Source organism: Eublepharis macularius, chromosome 17 (genome assembly GCF_028583425.1).
Source record: "Eublepharis macularius isolate TG4126 chromosome 17, MPM_Emac_v1.0, whole genome shotgun sequence".
In the NCBI taxonomy this organism is placed as follows: domain Eukaryota; kingdom Metazoa; phylum Chordata; class Lepidosauria; order Squamata; family Eublepharidae; genus Eublepharis; species Eublepharis macularius.
The window spans coordinates 25,060,799-25,078,386 of NC_072806.1; the positions used below are offsets into that span (position 1 = coordinate 25,060,799).

The 17,588-nt window shown below is 45.5% G+C and overlaps 2 protein-coding genes across 10 annotated transcripts in view; both read left to right on the plus strand.

The window, feature by feature from the left end:
- Positions 1-6,851, plus strand: part of GTF2I (general transcription factor IIi) — a 73,272-nt gene extending 66,421 nt beyond the window's left edge. For all 9 annotated transcript variants that reach the window (XM_055001146.1, XM_055001150.1, XM_055001149.1 and 6 more), the window contains 6 exons: positions 944-1,127; positions 2,405-2,433; positions 3,210-3,272; positions 4,536-4,580; positions 5,126-5,201; positions 6,208-6,851. In XM_055001146.1, coding sequence (XP_054857121.1) covers positions 944-1,127; positions 2,405-2,433; positions 3,210-3,272; positions 4,536-4,580; positions 5,126-5,184 — 380 coding nt within the window. In that variant the 3' untranslated portion in view covers positions 5,185-5,201; positions 6,208-6,851. The remainder of the gene's footprint in view (positions 1-943; positions 1,128-2,404; positions 2,434-3,209; positions 3,273-4,535; positions 4,581-5,125; positions 5,202-6,207) is intronic.
- A 1,565-nt stretch (positions 6,852-8,416) lies between these two features.
- The window catches only part of NCF1 (neutrophil cytosolic factor 1), a 42,948-nt gene continuing 33,776 nt past the window's right edge, over positions 8,417-17,588 (plus strand). Inside the window, exon 1 of the mRNA XM_055001518.1 lies at positions 8,417-8,502. The gene's annotated coding sequence lies outside the window, so the exon portion shown is untranslated. The remainder of the gene's footprint in view (positions 8,503-17,588) is intronic.

Here is a 17,588-nt window from a genome sequence, read left to right on the forward strand (position 1 = left end):
CCAAGAAATGAATACTGATCTCGTGGTCATACCAAGAGAAAATGTATCACAACCACAGGTGCTTGCTATAGTGGTGTGCAAGTCCCTTTAAAACCCACTGTCATTGTACACCGAACAGCTCTTAGGAGGGGTCATGCTGTGACCCCTACAGGGAAGTTATAGAGGCCTAGTCAGTGGATTTGTCAGTGGATTAAAACAGCATGGGATCCGGTAATTCCTCAAGTTACAATTAAGGCTTTAAGAAATGCAGTATTGTAACTTTCACAGAGGGAACCAAAGATTGATTGTGAAGAAACTGAGAATGGAGACAGTAAAGGTGATAAAGAAATTGAAGATATTGACAATGCAGGAAATGACGAGGAGTCATATGATGCACAAAAGGGAAAGCAGACAATTATTCTTCTCTTGATTATATTTATTATACTGTATGTTGATTGGTATAGAATAAAAATGTCCATACTGTTGTCCACTTCTTTATTGGATTTGTCATCAGTTTGGACTCACCTGCTTTTGTGTGTAACTTTTTATGGAGGTTGGCTTACATTCAAGGTCATCTTACTCTCAAGTAAATTTGGTGTGTTCTTTACAAGTTTACGCCCTTGTACTCCTTGTTAATCCAATCCGATGCACATTTTCACCTTTCATTCTATTTCTTCTGTAAACATGTGCTGCAAGGATAGAAAATGTCCACCATTTGAGAGCAATTTAAATAATAGATTGGATAGGATCCCAGAAATTCAGCAAAAAACATGTCTCCATTGAACTTGGTGTTGCTTTTTATGGCACTCTTGTCCTTGTGACTATATAGCTTGTCATGTAAATTGTGCATTCTCTTTGGCCTGGCTGCTGTGCTCACATATACATACTTCTTTTATTTATTCCATGGAATATATGTAAACTTGGAGCTCTACTATATATTGCATTCTTGATTCTCTCTTACTAGGGGAAGCCATTGGTATGGGATACCCAGTGAAAGTCCCATACCGAAAAATCACTGTCAACCCTGGCTGCGTGGTGGTGGACGGAATGCCCCCTGGCGTGTCATTCAAAGCTCCCAGTTATCTTGAAATCAGTTCCATGAGGAAAATTTTGGATTCAGCCGAGTTCATCAAATTTACTGTCATTAGGTATACAGCTTTCAGTTACATGCAATATAACTTTTGTCAGCCTAGCTGGCTGCGGTGTAGGGGAAGCATCTGGTAGGCATGGATTTTTGTTGCTGTGGGTGATGGATTGAATTTTTGGTTCAGACAATGTAGGAAACTGCTACATTTTTTTCAGTAATAATTTAGATAGAACAAGGGCGAGTGACTCAGGAAAGAACACCTGTGTCCTTTGGAAATCTCAAGCTACCCTGACATGTCCTATGTGCCAGGCTTAGATGGGCACAGTGCAAGAGGATGGATGGGAGGCCTACCAACAGGTATAAGAAGCATGAATTGATGCTATCCCTGCCTTTAGAGGTGGTGTTCCTCCAAATTCCAGGCACTAAGAGCAGACTTTCCTGTGCCTGTCCCCCCACTGCAGCCCAGTAATCTCCAATAAATGCTGCTCCTGGGGAATAGGGAAGGAACCCTGAAAAACAATAGGAGAGTGGGCTGCAGCAGGAAGGGGGAAATTGGTGGAAATTGCTAATTTAATCTGGGATCCAACCCAAGCCATTGAATTATTAGGATATTGATTTTGTATACCTGCTTCCTTTGATAAGGCTGTCTCACTGATATCAACACAAAGTGGCTTACATTGCCCTTCCTCTGTTTTATCCTCACAACAACAACCCTGTATTATAGATTAGGCTAAGAGTATGTGCCTGGCCAAAGGTCACCCAGCAAGCTTCCATGGCGCAGTGGAGATTTAAATCTGGATCTCTCAAATCCTAGTTGGACAGTCTAGCCACTAATCTGCACATCTCATACATCTAGACATCTAATAAATCCCTAGATTTATTAGAGTTCCTAGAGTCCCTAGGGGTCCCTAGAGTTCTTTAGAGAATCCTTAGTCCATCACTCCTGTGGGTCACTTGAGAAACAGGAATAGATCTAGGTAGTTGCTCAAAAAATAAGTGTATTTCTCTCTCTGCCATCCACTCTGACTGAAAAGCCTGGAATCTGTTTTCATAATTCCATAAGGGTGGAATGGCTTTAAGCATGGTGGTCTGACAAGAGTGAGCTTTGGGCTTCTCCTCATCTGCAGACTTTCATTGTGTGTTTCTTCCTTAGAAATGGATATATGTACAAATGCACAGAGGAGTATATAATTTTTATCACCCCCTTGACACCTTGTTAATACAGTTTATGCATACTTTTAACATCTTGGGTTCTTAGGTTAAGTCTCTCGAATGTACGCAAGATAGCTATTAGGGTTAAAGTGTTCCTTCCTTTTTTTCCCTCCTTCTTTCCAACAGACCATTCCCTGGACTTGTAATGAATAACCGTAAGTATTTTATAGTAGTGATTCCGAAGTTCACATCTGTAACTTGGGAGTGTCGCTGGTTGTGTGTAGTATTTTATCCCCATGGCAAAAGAGCATCCATAACACAGTGTCATCGAGCAAATTAAATACGCAGAAGAGAATGCTGCAGCTAAATTTGCTGCTTCTCAATAGCCAGAGCTCTGTTTTGTCATTTACGTTTGTGCATGTGATATGCATGATTAACACCTCTGGTGCTGTGATTACATACACAAAATGATTTCCATTTCTTCTCCAGCTTTGGAATATGGGTACCATACTGTGATCAGTCTGAGGCTAGAAAATCTGCATGTTGTCCCTTTGAGATGAAATGGTGATCATGTGTCTTGGGAGGGTTGCGGTACACATTCTTACCCTAAATGCACAGTCACAGTGCCAGGAATGTAATGTAATAAATGCCTGCTGCTTAGTTTGGATTATTGGCGTAGGTATCCCTTGCTTAGGTGATGGACTTGTTAGCGTAAACTTGAATTCTCTGTCAATTTCAGTTTGTTGAGCAACATCTTAAAACATGATAGCAAGCCTACTAAACAGTGGGAACGAAAGGGAACAATGAATAGAGGAGCCAAACTATTTTGTGCTCATTCATGTACACTGTCATCTCCATGTAAAATTGTTCAGGGCTAGCTAATATTTTGCATGATACAACTGTTTCATTCTTTTTCTAAATATGAATGGTTTTAGTCCTGCAGGGGCCTAGTTGTTACAAAGTGTAATATTGACTCTATTCATTTTTTTAGAAGTTACCGAGAAAGCTGAACCAGAAGCACCAGCTGCACCAGCCCCGGAACCAGCAGCGCAAGGTACATGCTAGGTGGTGAATAGTTTTGAACATGCATTAGTCAGAAAGCAGATGCCCCTTTTGGAGAGGCCGCTTAGAAGCATCGTGTGCAAGACAGCAGAGGAACTGCTATACTCTGCTATGAGTCTAATTCGGCTTGCCACCATTAAGGGAGAGAGCCAGCCAAGTTGGGAGCACCTAGGAAAGCTGGAGAAACGATGATTTGTGGCCCTGTTTGCCAAGCAGGGATGCTTAACTGAAAACAGTCTCGAGGGTCACTTTTACAGGTTTATGAAGAGGCCTACAGTATGCTGACTGCAAGAACCATGTTTATTACTATTTTATTTCAGTGTTTTCTTCTTAATCCATTTTCCCTTCACATGCACACACTTTGTGTTCCGTGATTTTTCACTGCACTGTCACAGTTTCTCCCATTTTTATTTTGGGCTCATAATGGTTTTTACTCCATTTGTCCTCTGAAAGCCCATATTGTTGCTTTGTTCCCCTTTGCGCTCTCTTGGTCTGCTCTCCCTCACTGAATTGAGTGGCTGAGCCACACCAGGCTTTCAGCCTGCAAGCAGTTCACACAGTTGAAGGGAGTCTGCAGACCTGATGAGCCATGCCCTGGTTGGTAGCTGGTGCCAGCTCCAGACCATGCCTCTAGATCTAGAAGACAGGGACAGGAGTGCCCCCGCAGCATTGTCTCATCCCGGTTGGCAACTGGAATGGACAGGGCTTGAATGCTGCCAGAAACGACTAGGAAGGGGGCTGCAGACACTTAGTTATTTGAAATTCCTGCAAACTATTGAAGTAGGGTGCGGGGAGCAAATGGCAAACAAGACCTGGCTTAGAGGGCAAATGATTTAAGGGGGGAAAATAGTAGTGATTTTCGTCTGTCAAGATACTGAAAGAGATTTTTTTAAAAAATCAAAAATGCCACAAAAAGGATGAGAGGCATCAAGTGAAACTAGAAGTGAAGCATATATAGGCTTGGTGTCCGGCTGGACTTCAGATTGAGTTGTAGAAATTCTTTCCCCAGTGTTTGGGGCAAACGATGGGCTCTGTCATGCTTGGCTTGTTTTGTGGAAGTCTGTCATTGCTGGAGAGGTTGCCTTCTGACACTGAATCCCATACTCAATAAAAGACTCTACCCTTGCAGCTGAAAGATGAAATGTAACCGTATCAATAACGCTTGGTGTTTTTTGAACGACTGTGATCGTGTATTCAATCTTATAGTTAATTATAAATCACTGAAGTAATATATACCTTAATTTTATGTTTTTAGAGCCAGTTGAACCAGACCAAATAGTAGAAGTATCTGTGGAGGATGGTAAGTATCCAATATCTGATGGCAGAAAAGCAGCAGTCAGGAAATGTTGTCCATGTGAACAAAACAAAGAACAGATTTAACGTCAAACCATCCTCTCCCCAACTCCTCCCCATGTTTCTACTTCAATAAAAATGCTTTCTGGCTTTTGCGATCAAAAGCAGTTTTAGAAAATATAATTTGTAGCTTCATTGCAACGCTCACGCTGTTAACAGCTCAGAGTATTTGGCGTCCCCATTCTTTAAACCATAAGATGTAATTTCCCATTGGTTCTATGTTTTTTTTCTGAATAGGAAATCATTTTCCATCTGCTGCTTTTCTCTCGCATGCAGCTGTTGCCCACACTTCACCAAGACAGAATTGCAATCACCTGGGAAACAACCAACCCTCTTAATTAAGCCCATTTTGGTGCCTTGTTCCTCCTTTCTGTAAATGGCAATGTTTGCTGACTCTTAAATTGTTGTCTCTGTGCCTTTACTTCCCCAGTGCTTTGTTTGTTTTTCTACAATCCTAGAATTGTTGAAAGGCATCCATTTTTGTCCACACAGATTCGGTACAGACTGAAGAAAACACTCCAATAAAACAGGAACCAGATCCAACGTGGTAGACAGCATCAGCATTAGGGTAAAATGAATAACCATAAAAGAAATGGAGCAGTGGGTGGTATTGAGATTCATCTTTTTAGATAGAAAGACTGGACTTAAGTTGCAGTGAATATAGTTTGCGATTAAAATGTTGTTATATATTGATCTGTAATTATATGGATTGCTTAACTCGGTGTTGCGGTCTTTGGGTTGCGCTTATCTGCCCTTGGGTTATTTTTTGTTTAATTCTTAGCCCCAGCTGAACTGTTTAGATTAACTCAGTGGTTTATAACCTTTAATTTAACTTCTGCAACTGCATCATCAAATGGCCCCCTTCCTTCAGCTGTAAATTTAAAAAATTAGGACATTAAAACAGCACCGCATCTTTTTGTAAATGAAAGTATGATATATACATAATGATGCACTGATCTCAGGCATATATGTTCAAATGAGACCCTTGTACTGATGGCCATCAATGGATTCCTTAATATTGTCTTGATACTTGCTTCCACTTTTGCGGGGGGCGGTCTTTGGGGGAAATCCACAATCTGCAGTTAACAAAAACCCACTCTTCTGTGTGACTATTAGGCCATTACAAGGGGGGAAAGAAGAATTTTGGGGTGGAGCCTGGGGTGGGCTGGGTTTGAGGAGGGGCAGGAGCTCAGCAGGTTATAATGCCATAGAGGCCAGCCTCCAAAGCAGCCATTTTCTCCAGGGGAACTGATCTCTGTGGCCTAGAAATCAGTTGTAGTTCAGGGAGATCTTCAGGCCTCACCTGGAGGTTGGCAACTCTACTTGATACCATATTCCCCCTCCCCCCCATGTGCGTATGCCTCCCAAGATGTGTAGAATACCCTGGAGGTTGTATGATTTCCATTAAGAATCAGTGGCTTAACCAAATACAGACACATATAAAAGAGCAAGTTAAAACAGATAAAACCTACACACTTCAAGACTCATCAGGGTAGCCATTATTTTCATTGAACGTCTAGCCATCGTAACTTCAACCTTTGCTGTTTTGTTTCCTTCTTTTTTGCTCCCTCTAGTCAAAAGCATCCAGAATTGCGAAGAGTTTGCTGGGACGGCTCTGGGCTGTGTAATATAACTGTATAAGAGAAGTACCTTCTATATACCCTCCCTCACTTCCCTCACTCCTGCCCTCCTTTTTTTAATTTTAACTTTTAGATAGAAATGTCTACTTTGTTCAAAAGTCCCGGGATTTTGACATGAAGCAATGAAAATGTCTTCACAATGGCTTACGTTATTTTAAAGACCTGATTGGAGGAACAGATGCTGGACACATGACTTAATGATTGTTAGTTTTTTGTTTTTTAAATTAAATGAAATCAACAGTGATTTACATTTAAAAAAATAAAGAAAACCTGCCTTTCTGAGTAAAACAGAATTTTATTGCCCCTAGATACATCTTGGCCTTGATTGAAGAAGGAAAAAAACTATGCCTGCTGTAGTTCAGATTGTCAGGGGTTTGTTTTGTCTCCCCCCCCCCTCTGCTGGGGGGGGAGTTGAGATGGGAGGTGGGAGGGGGTGGGATTTGAAATTATTCACTGCAGTTTTCATTCTCTTTCTCCTTTAATGGCTAATTGAATAGTATCTGTATATTTGAAATAATTTTTTCCTATGATATATATCTCTCAACTCATATGTTTTTAATAAAAGCTGGTTTTCCTGACACCATGGCATGTTTTAATTCATTGGTATTTTGCCGTCTGAATATCTTGGGGGGTATAGCAGAGGGAAACGTTCCCAGTACATTTATTATTATTTATTTTATTCAATTTATATTCTGCTCTCCCCTTCAGTTTATATTCCATTTTAGAGATCGTCTCCACTTGATTATATACACTTGTCCACTTGTAAAGGTGTCAAGGCCCAGCAGAAACTCATGTGAGTGTCAAATGGGCAGAAGGAGTGTGTTGTGAGCGGAAATGAATTCTATAGTGCTTCATAAAATATGTCCAAAGCTGCTTACAATGGTATCAATGGAATGCATTGATTTTAAATCATTTTTAAAATACAGTGAAATTAGTAAAACAGCCTTTCACCCGAAGACTCAAAAAGTGTACAAGAAACTGCACCCTATTTTGTAAATGAAAGAAGAAAATATTTCAGATAGAGCAATTATAGTAAAGTTAAAGTGTGTGTGTGTGTGTGTTTATGACAGTGTAAGCAACAAAACAGTCTCATCCAGGGGACATCCACAGACATGTGGTTAAGAAAAAGCATAGCCAGATAAAAACAGAGCCCTAAAAAGTTAGTGTCTTATTAGGAGGTCGTTCTACAGCTGAGGTGCCGTCACTGAAAAAGCCCCGTTTCTGGTTGCTGCACACTCATTTCGGAAGGTGGGATTGTAGTGAACAGACCTTACATGCTGATTATATTTGGTGGGATGGTTGATGTGAACAAGGTGACGTACATAGGTCTGGATGAGGTGGTCTTGGTCTTATCCAGATAGGTACTGTTTCTGTTCTTACGCTGAGAGCATATAGTCAGGATTTAAGATGGAGAACTGCATTATAAGACATACGAGTGAAGCAGTCTTGCTTTGTAAATTGAAGGTATGTAGGTTGGCTTACAGAAATTCTAAGTTTTTTTAAAATTTAAGACAGGCAAAATTAAGCTGCCTATGCAAACTGATGCCGTTCAGCTTTTATGAAGTATTAGTGCCTTAGCAGTCAAATCTTGCATCTCTCCACCCGATATCAAAAAAGAGCACAGTCACATTAAACATTTTTTCCTGATTGACCTTGTTAAAATACAGGAAAACTTGCAAGCTCCCATTCATAATCAAAATGGAGTGTGTACAAGAACTTCCCAGGAATTGCAGACTTGGTTTTTGTGATATAAATTCTTTAGAGAGAGTGTGTGAGATAGTTATTAATGTTTTTCTTTGTTGGTCTGGATTGGGAATGAATGCGTGCTCTCCTACAGTTTACTTTTATTTCCCACTTGTGAGGTTTTGTTTTGTATTTTTTAAAAGAAGGTTTCCTCATTTATCATGTGCTTGTTGGTTTGGTGTGTGACAGTATAAGGGGAAGAACCTCATGTTGGCTTGCCCAGAATAAGAGAAAATGCTTATGCTGTAGAAATCATAAGCCCTAAGACTGATATGTGCTCTTGAGTTCAAGGATCACAGTAGTGCAGGATAAACTCTGTGAAGGTTCAGCGTGGTTTGAGAGCTGTTGCGGTGTGCTCTGCGATCCTTTCGCTGCTTTAAGATGCCATTGCTTTCCATTTCAAGGGTGATCTGTAAGGAACAGACCATCAGGACTGAATCATGATCCCACAGTTTGCCTGTCCCTGGAATATGAACTCTTGCAGAGGTAGGTCTTCACAGCAGAGCCCTAAACACACAGATGAGCTAGTCAGTATCCTGTGCTCTTGGGAAAAAGAAATGACAGAAAAGACTCGCCTCAAAGGAGCTGAGAGCATAGCAACTGCACTGGAGTCTATGGCTGACACTTGCCATCCACCAATCACAGAGTGTCTGGTTGCTAATGGCCTATCTTGGCTGTATATGGAAACAGGCAACCACTGTGTAACAATGTTGGTATGCCTCCTTGCTGTTGCCCTGGCCTCACATATACAGCACAAAAATAGGAGTAGTGAAGGCAGAGAACACTCAGCTGTATGGAAAGCCACATGTCCTGTAACTTCCAGATTCATGGGATCTCTACACAAGGGGTTTCACATTCTTTCCTGTGAACTTAGGAAGCATGGCCAATCCAGATTACCCAGAAACTTACAAAGATCACTTTACAGAATCAGAGAAATTCCAGGGTGTTCCCCAGTGAAGAATTCAGATATATGCAAGGGCCAGTGCCTTGGGAGGGACAGTTTGGCAGTAAACAAGCACTAGGGCACAGCAACACGAACTCCTGGACTCCTGCAGGGGTGGAAGAGCCATTTTGGGAGATTGTGTAGGCCTGTTCTTTAATCTAGAAAGGCAGCTAATAAACGTTTTGATTTTAGTCTAATCTACCTTACTGGGTGGTAGTTGCGAGGGGAAAATGAAGGCAGGGAAACTGATGTGACGAGCTGTTTTCCCTGTAGAAGAGAAAAATAGGATATATTTATTTATTTTATTTATTTATTCAATTTATATACCGCCCATCCCAGGGGCTCTGGGCGGTGAACAGTTAAAATTAATAAAAACAAAACTAAAATCAATATACAAATAATAAAACAAATTAACAAGGTGCAGTGGTGGGGAGAACCTTCCCCACCCCAAAGGTGGGAGGCCGACATGGCACCGCCCCCTTCAATCACCAAACGCCTGGCGGAACAGCTCTGTCTTACAGGCCCGGCGGAACGATAATATGTCCCGCTGGGCCCGGGTTTCCATTGCCAGAGCGTTCCACCAGGCTGGGGCCAGGACTGAAAAAGCCCTGGCCCTGGTTGAAGCGAGGCGGGCTTCCTTAGGGCCGGGGACCACAAGTAAATATTTATTCGCTGATCGGAGCGATCTCCGGGGAACGTACAGGGAGAGGCGGTCCCGAAGATATGCCGGTCCCAACCCACTCAGGGCTTTAAAGGTAAGAACCAACACTTTGAACCTGATTCGGAATTCAACTGGAAGCCAGTGCAGCTGGCGCAGGACAGGTGTGATGTGTGACTGGTAAGGTATACCAGTCAGGACCCGTGCCGCCGCATTCTGGACCAGTTGTAGTTTCCGGATCAGGCCCAGGGGTAGCCCAGCGTAGAGTGAGTTACAGTAATCTAGCCTGGAGGTGACCGTTGCATGGATCACTGTAGCCAGGTCCTGGGGCGTCAGGTAGGGGGCAAGTTGCCTGATCTGACGAAGATGGAAAAATGCAGACTTGGCAACCGCCGTGACCTGGGCCTCCATCGATAGGGAGGCATCCAGGAGCACACCCAGACTCTTTACCACTGGCAAAGTTGCCAGTGGTGTCCCATCGAGGGCAGGGAGCTGGATCCCAACATCTGGCAGCCCCCGTCCCAGCTGCAGGACCTCCGTCTTCACTGGGTTCAATTTCAGCCTGCTCTGTTTCAACCATGCCGTCACAGCCTCCAAAGCTCTGGCCAGATTGTCTGGGGCCGTGTCTGGCCGGCCGTCCATCAACAGAAAAAGTTGGGTGTCATCCGCGTATTGATGACAACCCAGCCCAAACCTCCGCACCAACTGGGCGAGGGGGCGCATATAGATGTTAAATAACATTGGGGAGAGTATCGCCCCTTGGGGAACCCCGCACACCAAAGGGTGACGGGCCGATAGATCTCCCCCGAGCGCCACCCTCTGTCCCCGACCCTGGAGAAAGGAGACCAGCCACTGTAAGACTGTCCCCCTAATCCCCACGTCGGCAAGGCGGCTGGCCAACAAATCATAGTCAACCGTGTCAAACGCTGCTGTGAGATCAAGTAACACAAGCAGCGCTGACCCGCCTCGGTCCAGATGCCTGCGAAGGTCGTCTGTGAGGGCAACCAAGGCTGTCTCCGTCCCATGGCCAGGACGGAAGCCAGACTGGAATGGGTCCAGGACTAGAGCATCATTCAGGAATTCCTGCAGTTGTACCGCCACCGCCCGCTCAATCACCTTGCCCAGGAACGGGAGGTTCGACACTGGGCGGTAACTGGACGGGTCAGTGGGGTCCAAAGATGGTTTTTTCAGGAGGGGCCGCACTACCGCCTCCTTTAACACTCCTGGAAAAACCCCAGAGCTCAGGGAGATGTTAACAATGGCCTCCAGATGGTCCCGTAGCCCCTCCGAGCTGGCCTTCACCAGCCAGGATGGGCAGGGGTCCAGAGGACAGGTGGTTGGCCTCATCCCCTGCAGGATCCTGTCCACATCGTCCTGAGAGAGCAGGCTGAAATGGTCTAATACGGATCCAGAAGACGGCCAAGGGGTCTCCAGTTCCCTTACTGTATCAACAGTGGGTGGCAGGCCACGGCGAAGGGACAAGATTTTACCCGCAAAATAGCTCGCAAAAGCCTCGCAGCCAATAGTTGAATTAAGAATTTGGTGGTCTCCCTGAGAGAGGGAGACCAAGGACCGAACTGTTTGAAATAATTGAGCCGGGCGTGAGCTAGCGGATGCAATGGAAGCAGCAAAGAAATCCCTCTTTGCTGCTTTCACTGCCACCTCATAGGCTTTCATAAACGTCCTATAAGATGTTCTTGCCTCTTCGTCGCGCCCCCGCCTCCACACTCGCTCTAGTCGTCTCAGAGACCGCTTCATCTGGCGAAGCTCCTCGGTAAACCAAGGAGCTACCCGTTTGCGGGCTCGGAGAGGACGGCAGGGGGCAATAGCGTCGATGGCTTCGGAAAGACGGCCATGCCAATCATCCACCAGCTCATCTAACGTACTGCCAGGGGGCATCGGATCCCGCAGAGCCGCCTGGAAACCAATTGGATCCATAAGCCTCCGCGGGCGAGCGTAAATCCGCTCACCGCCCACCCGGGAAAGGAGCGGCATGCTCAGACGAGCCTTCAGAACAAAGTGATCTGACCATGGCACTGCATCATAGGCATCCAAGACCACCATCATCCCTGCCCCAAAAATCAAATCCAGCGTGTGACCTGCTTGATGTGTGGGAGCCGAAACAAACTGGGAGAGTCCTAGGGCCGCCATGGAGGACACCAGGTCAATGGCCTGCATGGAGGCATCGTCGTCAGCATGGACGTTGAAATCCCCGAGAACCAAAAGTTTCGGGAATTCCAAGGCCCAACTGGCCACCGCCTCCAAGAGACCAGACAGGGAAGATGCAGGTGCAGTAGGCGGTCGGTACACCACGCATATTGCCAACCTCTCCTCGGCGTCCAACACTAGGCCCACACAATCAATGCCAGTAATTTTTGGGGTGGGGAGTGGTCTGAAGGAGAAAGACTCCCGAATGAGCAAAGCCACGCCTCCCCCCCGACCACTTGTCCGGGACTGGTGGAGGACCGTATAACCTGGGGGGGCTAGTTCTTTCAAAGCGACCGTCTCGCCCTCCCTCACCCATGTCTCGGTCACGCAAGCCAGGTCCACATTCAATGCTGCAAGATAATCTTGCAGCGTTTTGGTCTTATTATTTATGGACCTGGCATTGCACAGCGCCAGTGTCGGAGAGTGGTTTAATATCCTAGCCCCACAACAGGTATATCTTGGGATGGGACGCAGATTGGAAGGGCACCGAGCCCTACCATGTCTCAATGCCCTTCCCTTCCATAATCTGCTCCCACCACCATACCTCCCGCGATAGATAAATTCTCACCCTAGTTCCTGCTTTTGAATTAACAGTTCCCCTCCTCTTCCTCCCTCATGCATTGCCTCTACGGTTGTACAAACTTGGAAACTCCCAACAGGTTTTCCTCACAAACTAGACTTGTTTCCTGTCACAGACGTCTTCATGACAGAAAGCCAGCCATTTTCGTTTCTGAATCCTTTCAGAATAACGGGAAATGAAAACGCTAAAACTGAAAATATTTGATTTCCAGTCAGGTTAGGTGTGTCAGGAAGTGGTTTTTTTCGAGAAAGTCTGGTGTGTGTTCTGGGCTGAGTTTTCTGATCAAGTGCTGGGAACAAAAAAATCACTTCTCACTTTCAAGCACGGGCAGAGCCCAAGAGCTCTAGGCACAGAGAGGGGGGTAGTCTCTGTAGCCTTACAGGATAGTCTCATAGAATAGATGTGAAGACAGTTTATAGAGTATCATTCGGGTTCAGTCTGGTATATAAATATCGTTAAAGCATCTGGTGCTACTCTGTTGGACTTGGACTTGGTTGTATCGCTGCTTCCGCTTCCAGCAAATGTCCATTTATTGTGGTTACACACTGCTGGACTGAAGGCCCTTTTCCATATCTTCAGTCTCGATTGAAAAAGTTCAAAAGGCAACGCCATCAGGTCCTCCTGAGCCTGCTTTTTCCAGATCAAGACCTTGGGTGATTCCGCACTAGTGGTTTTCTGCTGTTCAGCTTCCAAATGACATTGATTTTTCTTTGAGTTTCCACATGTGGGAAGGCGATCCTAGCAGCAGCTTTGAAGTCACTGCAGGTTTTGTCTTTTTTTCCCCCCCATCCTGCTTTCCCCCGACTTATTTGTCCATTCGCAGCAGATTAGGGATTTTAATCATGCAAAATTCTTTATCCAATGTTCTTCCCACCCTTGCCTTCTCTTGCGCCCTTCGAATCAACTTAATTTGATTGGCCGATCACATTTTCTAAGCCACACACACTACCTTTGTGTTCCACTCTTGTTTTTTTAAAAAAAAAATTATAAAAAATGTTGCAACGTTTCTACAAGTCCATGCAGAAACATATCCTGTGTCATGTAATGACAGCTGACCAATAACGGGTCCGTTTTTCAACGTGCCAAATTTGTTACTTGCTTGCTGACAGCTGACAGCTTCTGAGGCAGAGGGAAAGTGGGGTCATCGGTAACAATTTTCCCTCCAAATGTCAATAACCAATACTCATTCCACAATATCAGTGGGAAATGCTCTGACCTATCAGATGTGTTTGTTTGAGGCAATGTTTATATGTAGCAACGTTTTTGGGGGGAATTTTTAAAAAAAAAATGAAGAAGATGCACGTCTGTCGACACTTCCCCCAGAAAAAGCAACGAGGAATCGATTTTTATACTGGCAAATTCCGCACGATGGACTTTGAGCATGATGAAATGAAATGTCAATGCAAAACAAAAAATGTGGAATTGGGGAGCGGTGGATTCATACGACTCCACTACAGCACGACTGCTCAGAAAGTCCGATCAAAGTCGATCATGCAGAATCCCCCCTTGTGAGGATGTTTGTCATTCTAATTCTGAAACACATTGCTTTTATAGTATAAAATATGGCACAAGCAATGTTGCTTCTCTCTCTCCCATGACCAGCTTCCGGAGACTGTCTTTCTCCACTTATCCGCCAGTTCCACAGCTAAGCGATATTTAGTGTACGTGCTGAAGGCAGAAACGAGGTGGTATGCAAGGGTTCTGCTTTTGCTAACCACATCCAAATAGATTTCACATGGCCCAGGAAACCGCAGTCCCTTAGACAACACATTATTGCATAAAACTTGCGCTGTGTCCCTAAGCATGTTTATGCAGAAGTAAACGGGGGGGTCAACTGGATTCTACTCCTTGGGGAGCATACTTGGGGATCACTCTCTTCAGCTGCACCTAAGAGAGGCGGTTGATGTACTGACAAAATTATAATTCCTAGTTCTCTCGCCTGCTACCAACCAACATTAAACTGGGATGTGTGTGAACAGAGTTGTATCTTCACACAAAGTAAGCAAGTTACTGTTTAGGGCCTCATATTATGATGAACGCCCAAGCACTTTTTCAAAACTAAATTCCATTATCAATCAATCTGGATTGTTTCTCTCCTTCCTTCTTGAGTGGTGAAGCCCAGTTAGAAACTAATTCTGGTCAACTCTATAATTTAGGGGTGCTGCTATACATAGTTGGTCTTCATTGAATCCAGCTTTGGGAGGTAGGGGTGGGGGGAATTTACTCTGGTCAACTGGCCTGCCTGCATTGGGACATCCTGAGTAACTGGTATTTAGTTTTCAGCTAGCGTTCTCCATGGAAGGTGGGGGGGATGACTAGTTAGGTGTGCGTTCAAGCCTAGCAGCAAGATCAACAACATACATCATCCCCCCCCATCCAATTTATCCTCCCAACTAGGCTGAGATAGTGTGAGTGGTCCAAGATCATCCTGTGATCTTCATGTGAGTATTTAAACCCAAGGTCTCTCTGTCTGACAAACTAATCAATTACAGCACATGGTGTGTGTAAAGTGCTGTCAAGTTGCAGCCCACTTATGTCAACCCCTCAAGGGGTTTTCAAGGCAAGAGACGAACAAAGGTGGTTTTCCATTGCCTGCCTCAGGATAGCAACTCTGCTCTTCCTTGGTAGTCTCCCATCCAAGTATTAACCAGGGCTGACCCTACTTAGCCTCTAAGATCTGATAAGATCAGGCTAGCCTGGGCTGTCCAGGTCAGGGCACACCACACTATAGCTCTGGAGAATTGCTGACCTCAGAACAGTTCGAATACCCCCTCTCTGTAATCTATACAACAACCATTGTTGTTAACATATGAAGCTGCCTTATGCTACTGGTTAATCTAGCTCAGTACTGACTGCTCCAACTGGCAGTAGTGCTTCAGTCAGAGAGAACTCTTTCCCACTACCTATTCCCTGAGCAGTGCCGGAACTAGGGTTGCCCGCACCCGGGGCAACCCTAGGTTGGCAACCACGTCATCACGCAGGGCAGAACAGAGGCAGAGTGCGGGGCTGGGAAGCCGCCCACGCCATTCGCCTCCCAGCAAATGGCGCGGGCGGCTTCCCAACCCTCCACGCTGCTTTCACCTGCCCCGCAGGACAGGGGGCGGCTGGTTTGCCGCGCACCCATGCCCTGCAGGGCAGGCAAAAACAGCATGGGGGGCTGCAAGGCCGCCCGTGCCATTTGCTTGCCCCGCAGGACGGGGCGGCCAGCTTGCCGTGCACCCCCTTCTCTGCAGGGCAGGCAAAAGGCAGCACGGCGCAGGCGGCCCCGCAGACCCCCGCACTGCCTTTTGCCTGCTCTGCAGGGCAGGGGGTTCGCAGCAAGCCGGCCGCCCCCTGTCCTGCGGGGCAGGCGAAAGGCAGTGCAGTGGGGGCTGCGAGACTGCCTGCGCCCGCTGGCAGCTGCTCCCGGTGCCCCCTCCCTAGGGGCGCCGGGGGCAGACTACCCCCCCCTGCCCCCCTTGATCTGGCCCTGTCCCTGAGACTCTTAATGGGATGTTAAAGACTGAACCTGGAATCGTCTCCCTGGAAAAAATAATTTTAAATGTAATCAGTTAGCACCCCTTGCCTGAGGTCATCCAGTGAGTGATAAGTCTGTACCATTTTATTTATTTAGAAAATTTATAGGTGGCCTCTCCAGAGACCAGTTGGCAGAATAATAGGGTCAAGGGTAAAGTCTTGGAAGGCCGTTGTGCCTCCCAAATTTGAGAGGCATCAACTGACCCTTGCTGACTCAGGGGCTTATACAGGATCTAGTGTAACTTTTATTCAGCTGTGAAAAATGTTTCCATGCTCTGGAGGATCTGGCCGCCTGGCTCCATGCTGCAGTAATCTTGAGGCTAGACTATTTGTAACACACTACATGGGTCTGCCCGTGAAGACAATTCGGAAACTCCAGCTGGTACAGAATGCTGCAATTTGTTTTCTCTCAAGAGCTAGGTGGGGCACTCATCAATATATTTATTCCCAAACTGGATCATAGAGAATATGATTGATAGAACCACCAAATGGAGCTAGATTCAGATCCAGTAGCATCTTAAAGATGAACTAGATCTCCAAGTTAATGAGCTTTCGAGAGTCAAAACTCTCTTCAGAAGAAGGGAGCTCTGACTCTCAAAAGTTTATACCTTGAAAATCTAACTGGTCTTTAAGGTGCTATTGGACCCAGATCTTACTCTTCGACTGCAGACCAATATAGCTACTCACTTGACACTATCAACATGGAGCTAGGATAGAACCAGGGGATTTTTCTACAAACATGAAGGAAGTCTCAGCGATGCAGAAAAAGATGATTTAAAAAAAAACATCAGGGGATTAAAATTTCCCTAAATAACAAACAGAAAAGAATGCCCACAGAACTCTCAGTGGCTGCTGGGGGTTGCTAGGCCACGACAACAATATTACTAAGGCTTCAGAACCTTGGCTTCTGTAAAGCAAAGGTATGGGGAGGGGAGTTGACAGGGAGGCTGAAACAGCCTCTCTTCCACTGCAGAGATGCCAAGTCTCCTACTGAAGACCTCCCTCCTATCCGACTGGCTATTCCTACCACCCAGAAAAATGTGTGTGTGTGTGTGGGGGGGGGGTTGATCTCTAACTCAAGTGATGTGACAACATCACTTCTGTAGCAACCAGAAGTAATGTCATCATGTCACTGGCAATGTAGTAATAGTGATGCCAGGCCTGACCTGACCTGGGTGGAGAGCCAGGGTCATGGGAGACTGGCCATAGGCAATGGTGTGAGGTCACTTCTGTGGAAACCTGGAAGTGACATCATGCCTCTCTATGAATCACTGGAAATCTATGGTAAAACGATAAGAGTTTTCAGAGATTCCTAGAGATGACTAACATCACGTATGGGTTTTCCCCAGATGGGCTGTCATGCCATTGGCCTGATGGCCATTAAAAAAAAATTCTTCTGCCAGTGCTCAAGGAGGCTCGCCAGCCTACATACTGACCCCCTTCCCCTGTGAGTCTTCTGCCACATACTGTCATGACTTTGGTGGAGGATAACTCACTGGGGACAGATACAATAGTGATTACTGGAGACTCACTACCCACACAACTTGGCCTTATCTGGCCTGGTGGTGGTGACCACTGAGCCTAGTTGCCTTTCCAGGTGCCTTCTTATGTCATGCAATCTCCTAGTACTTTACTTTGACGCCCACTGGTGCCTTTGGCATATTAGA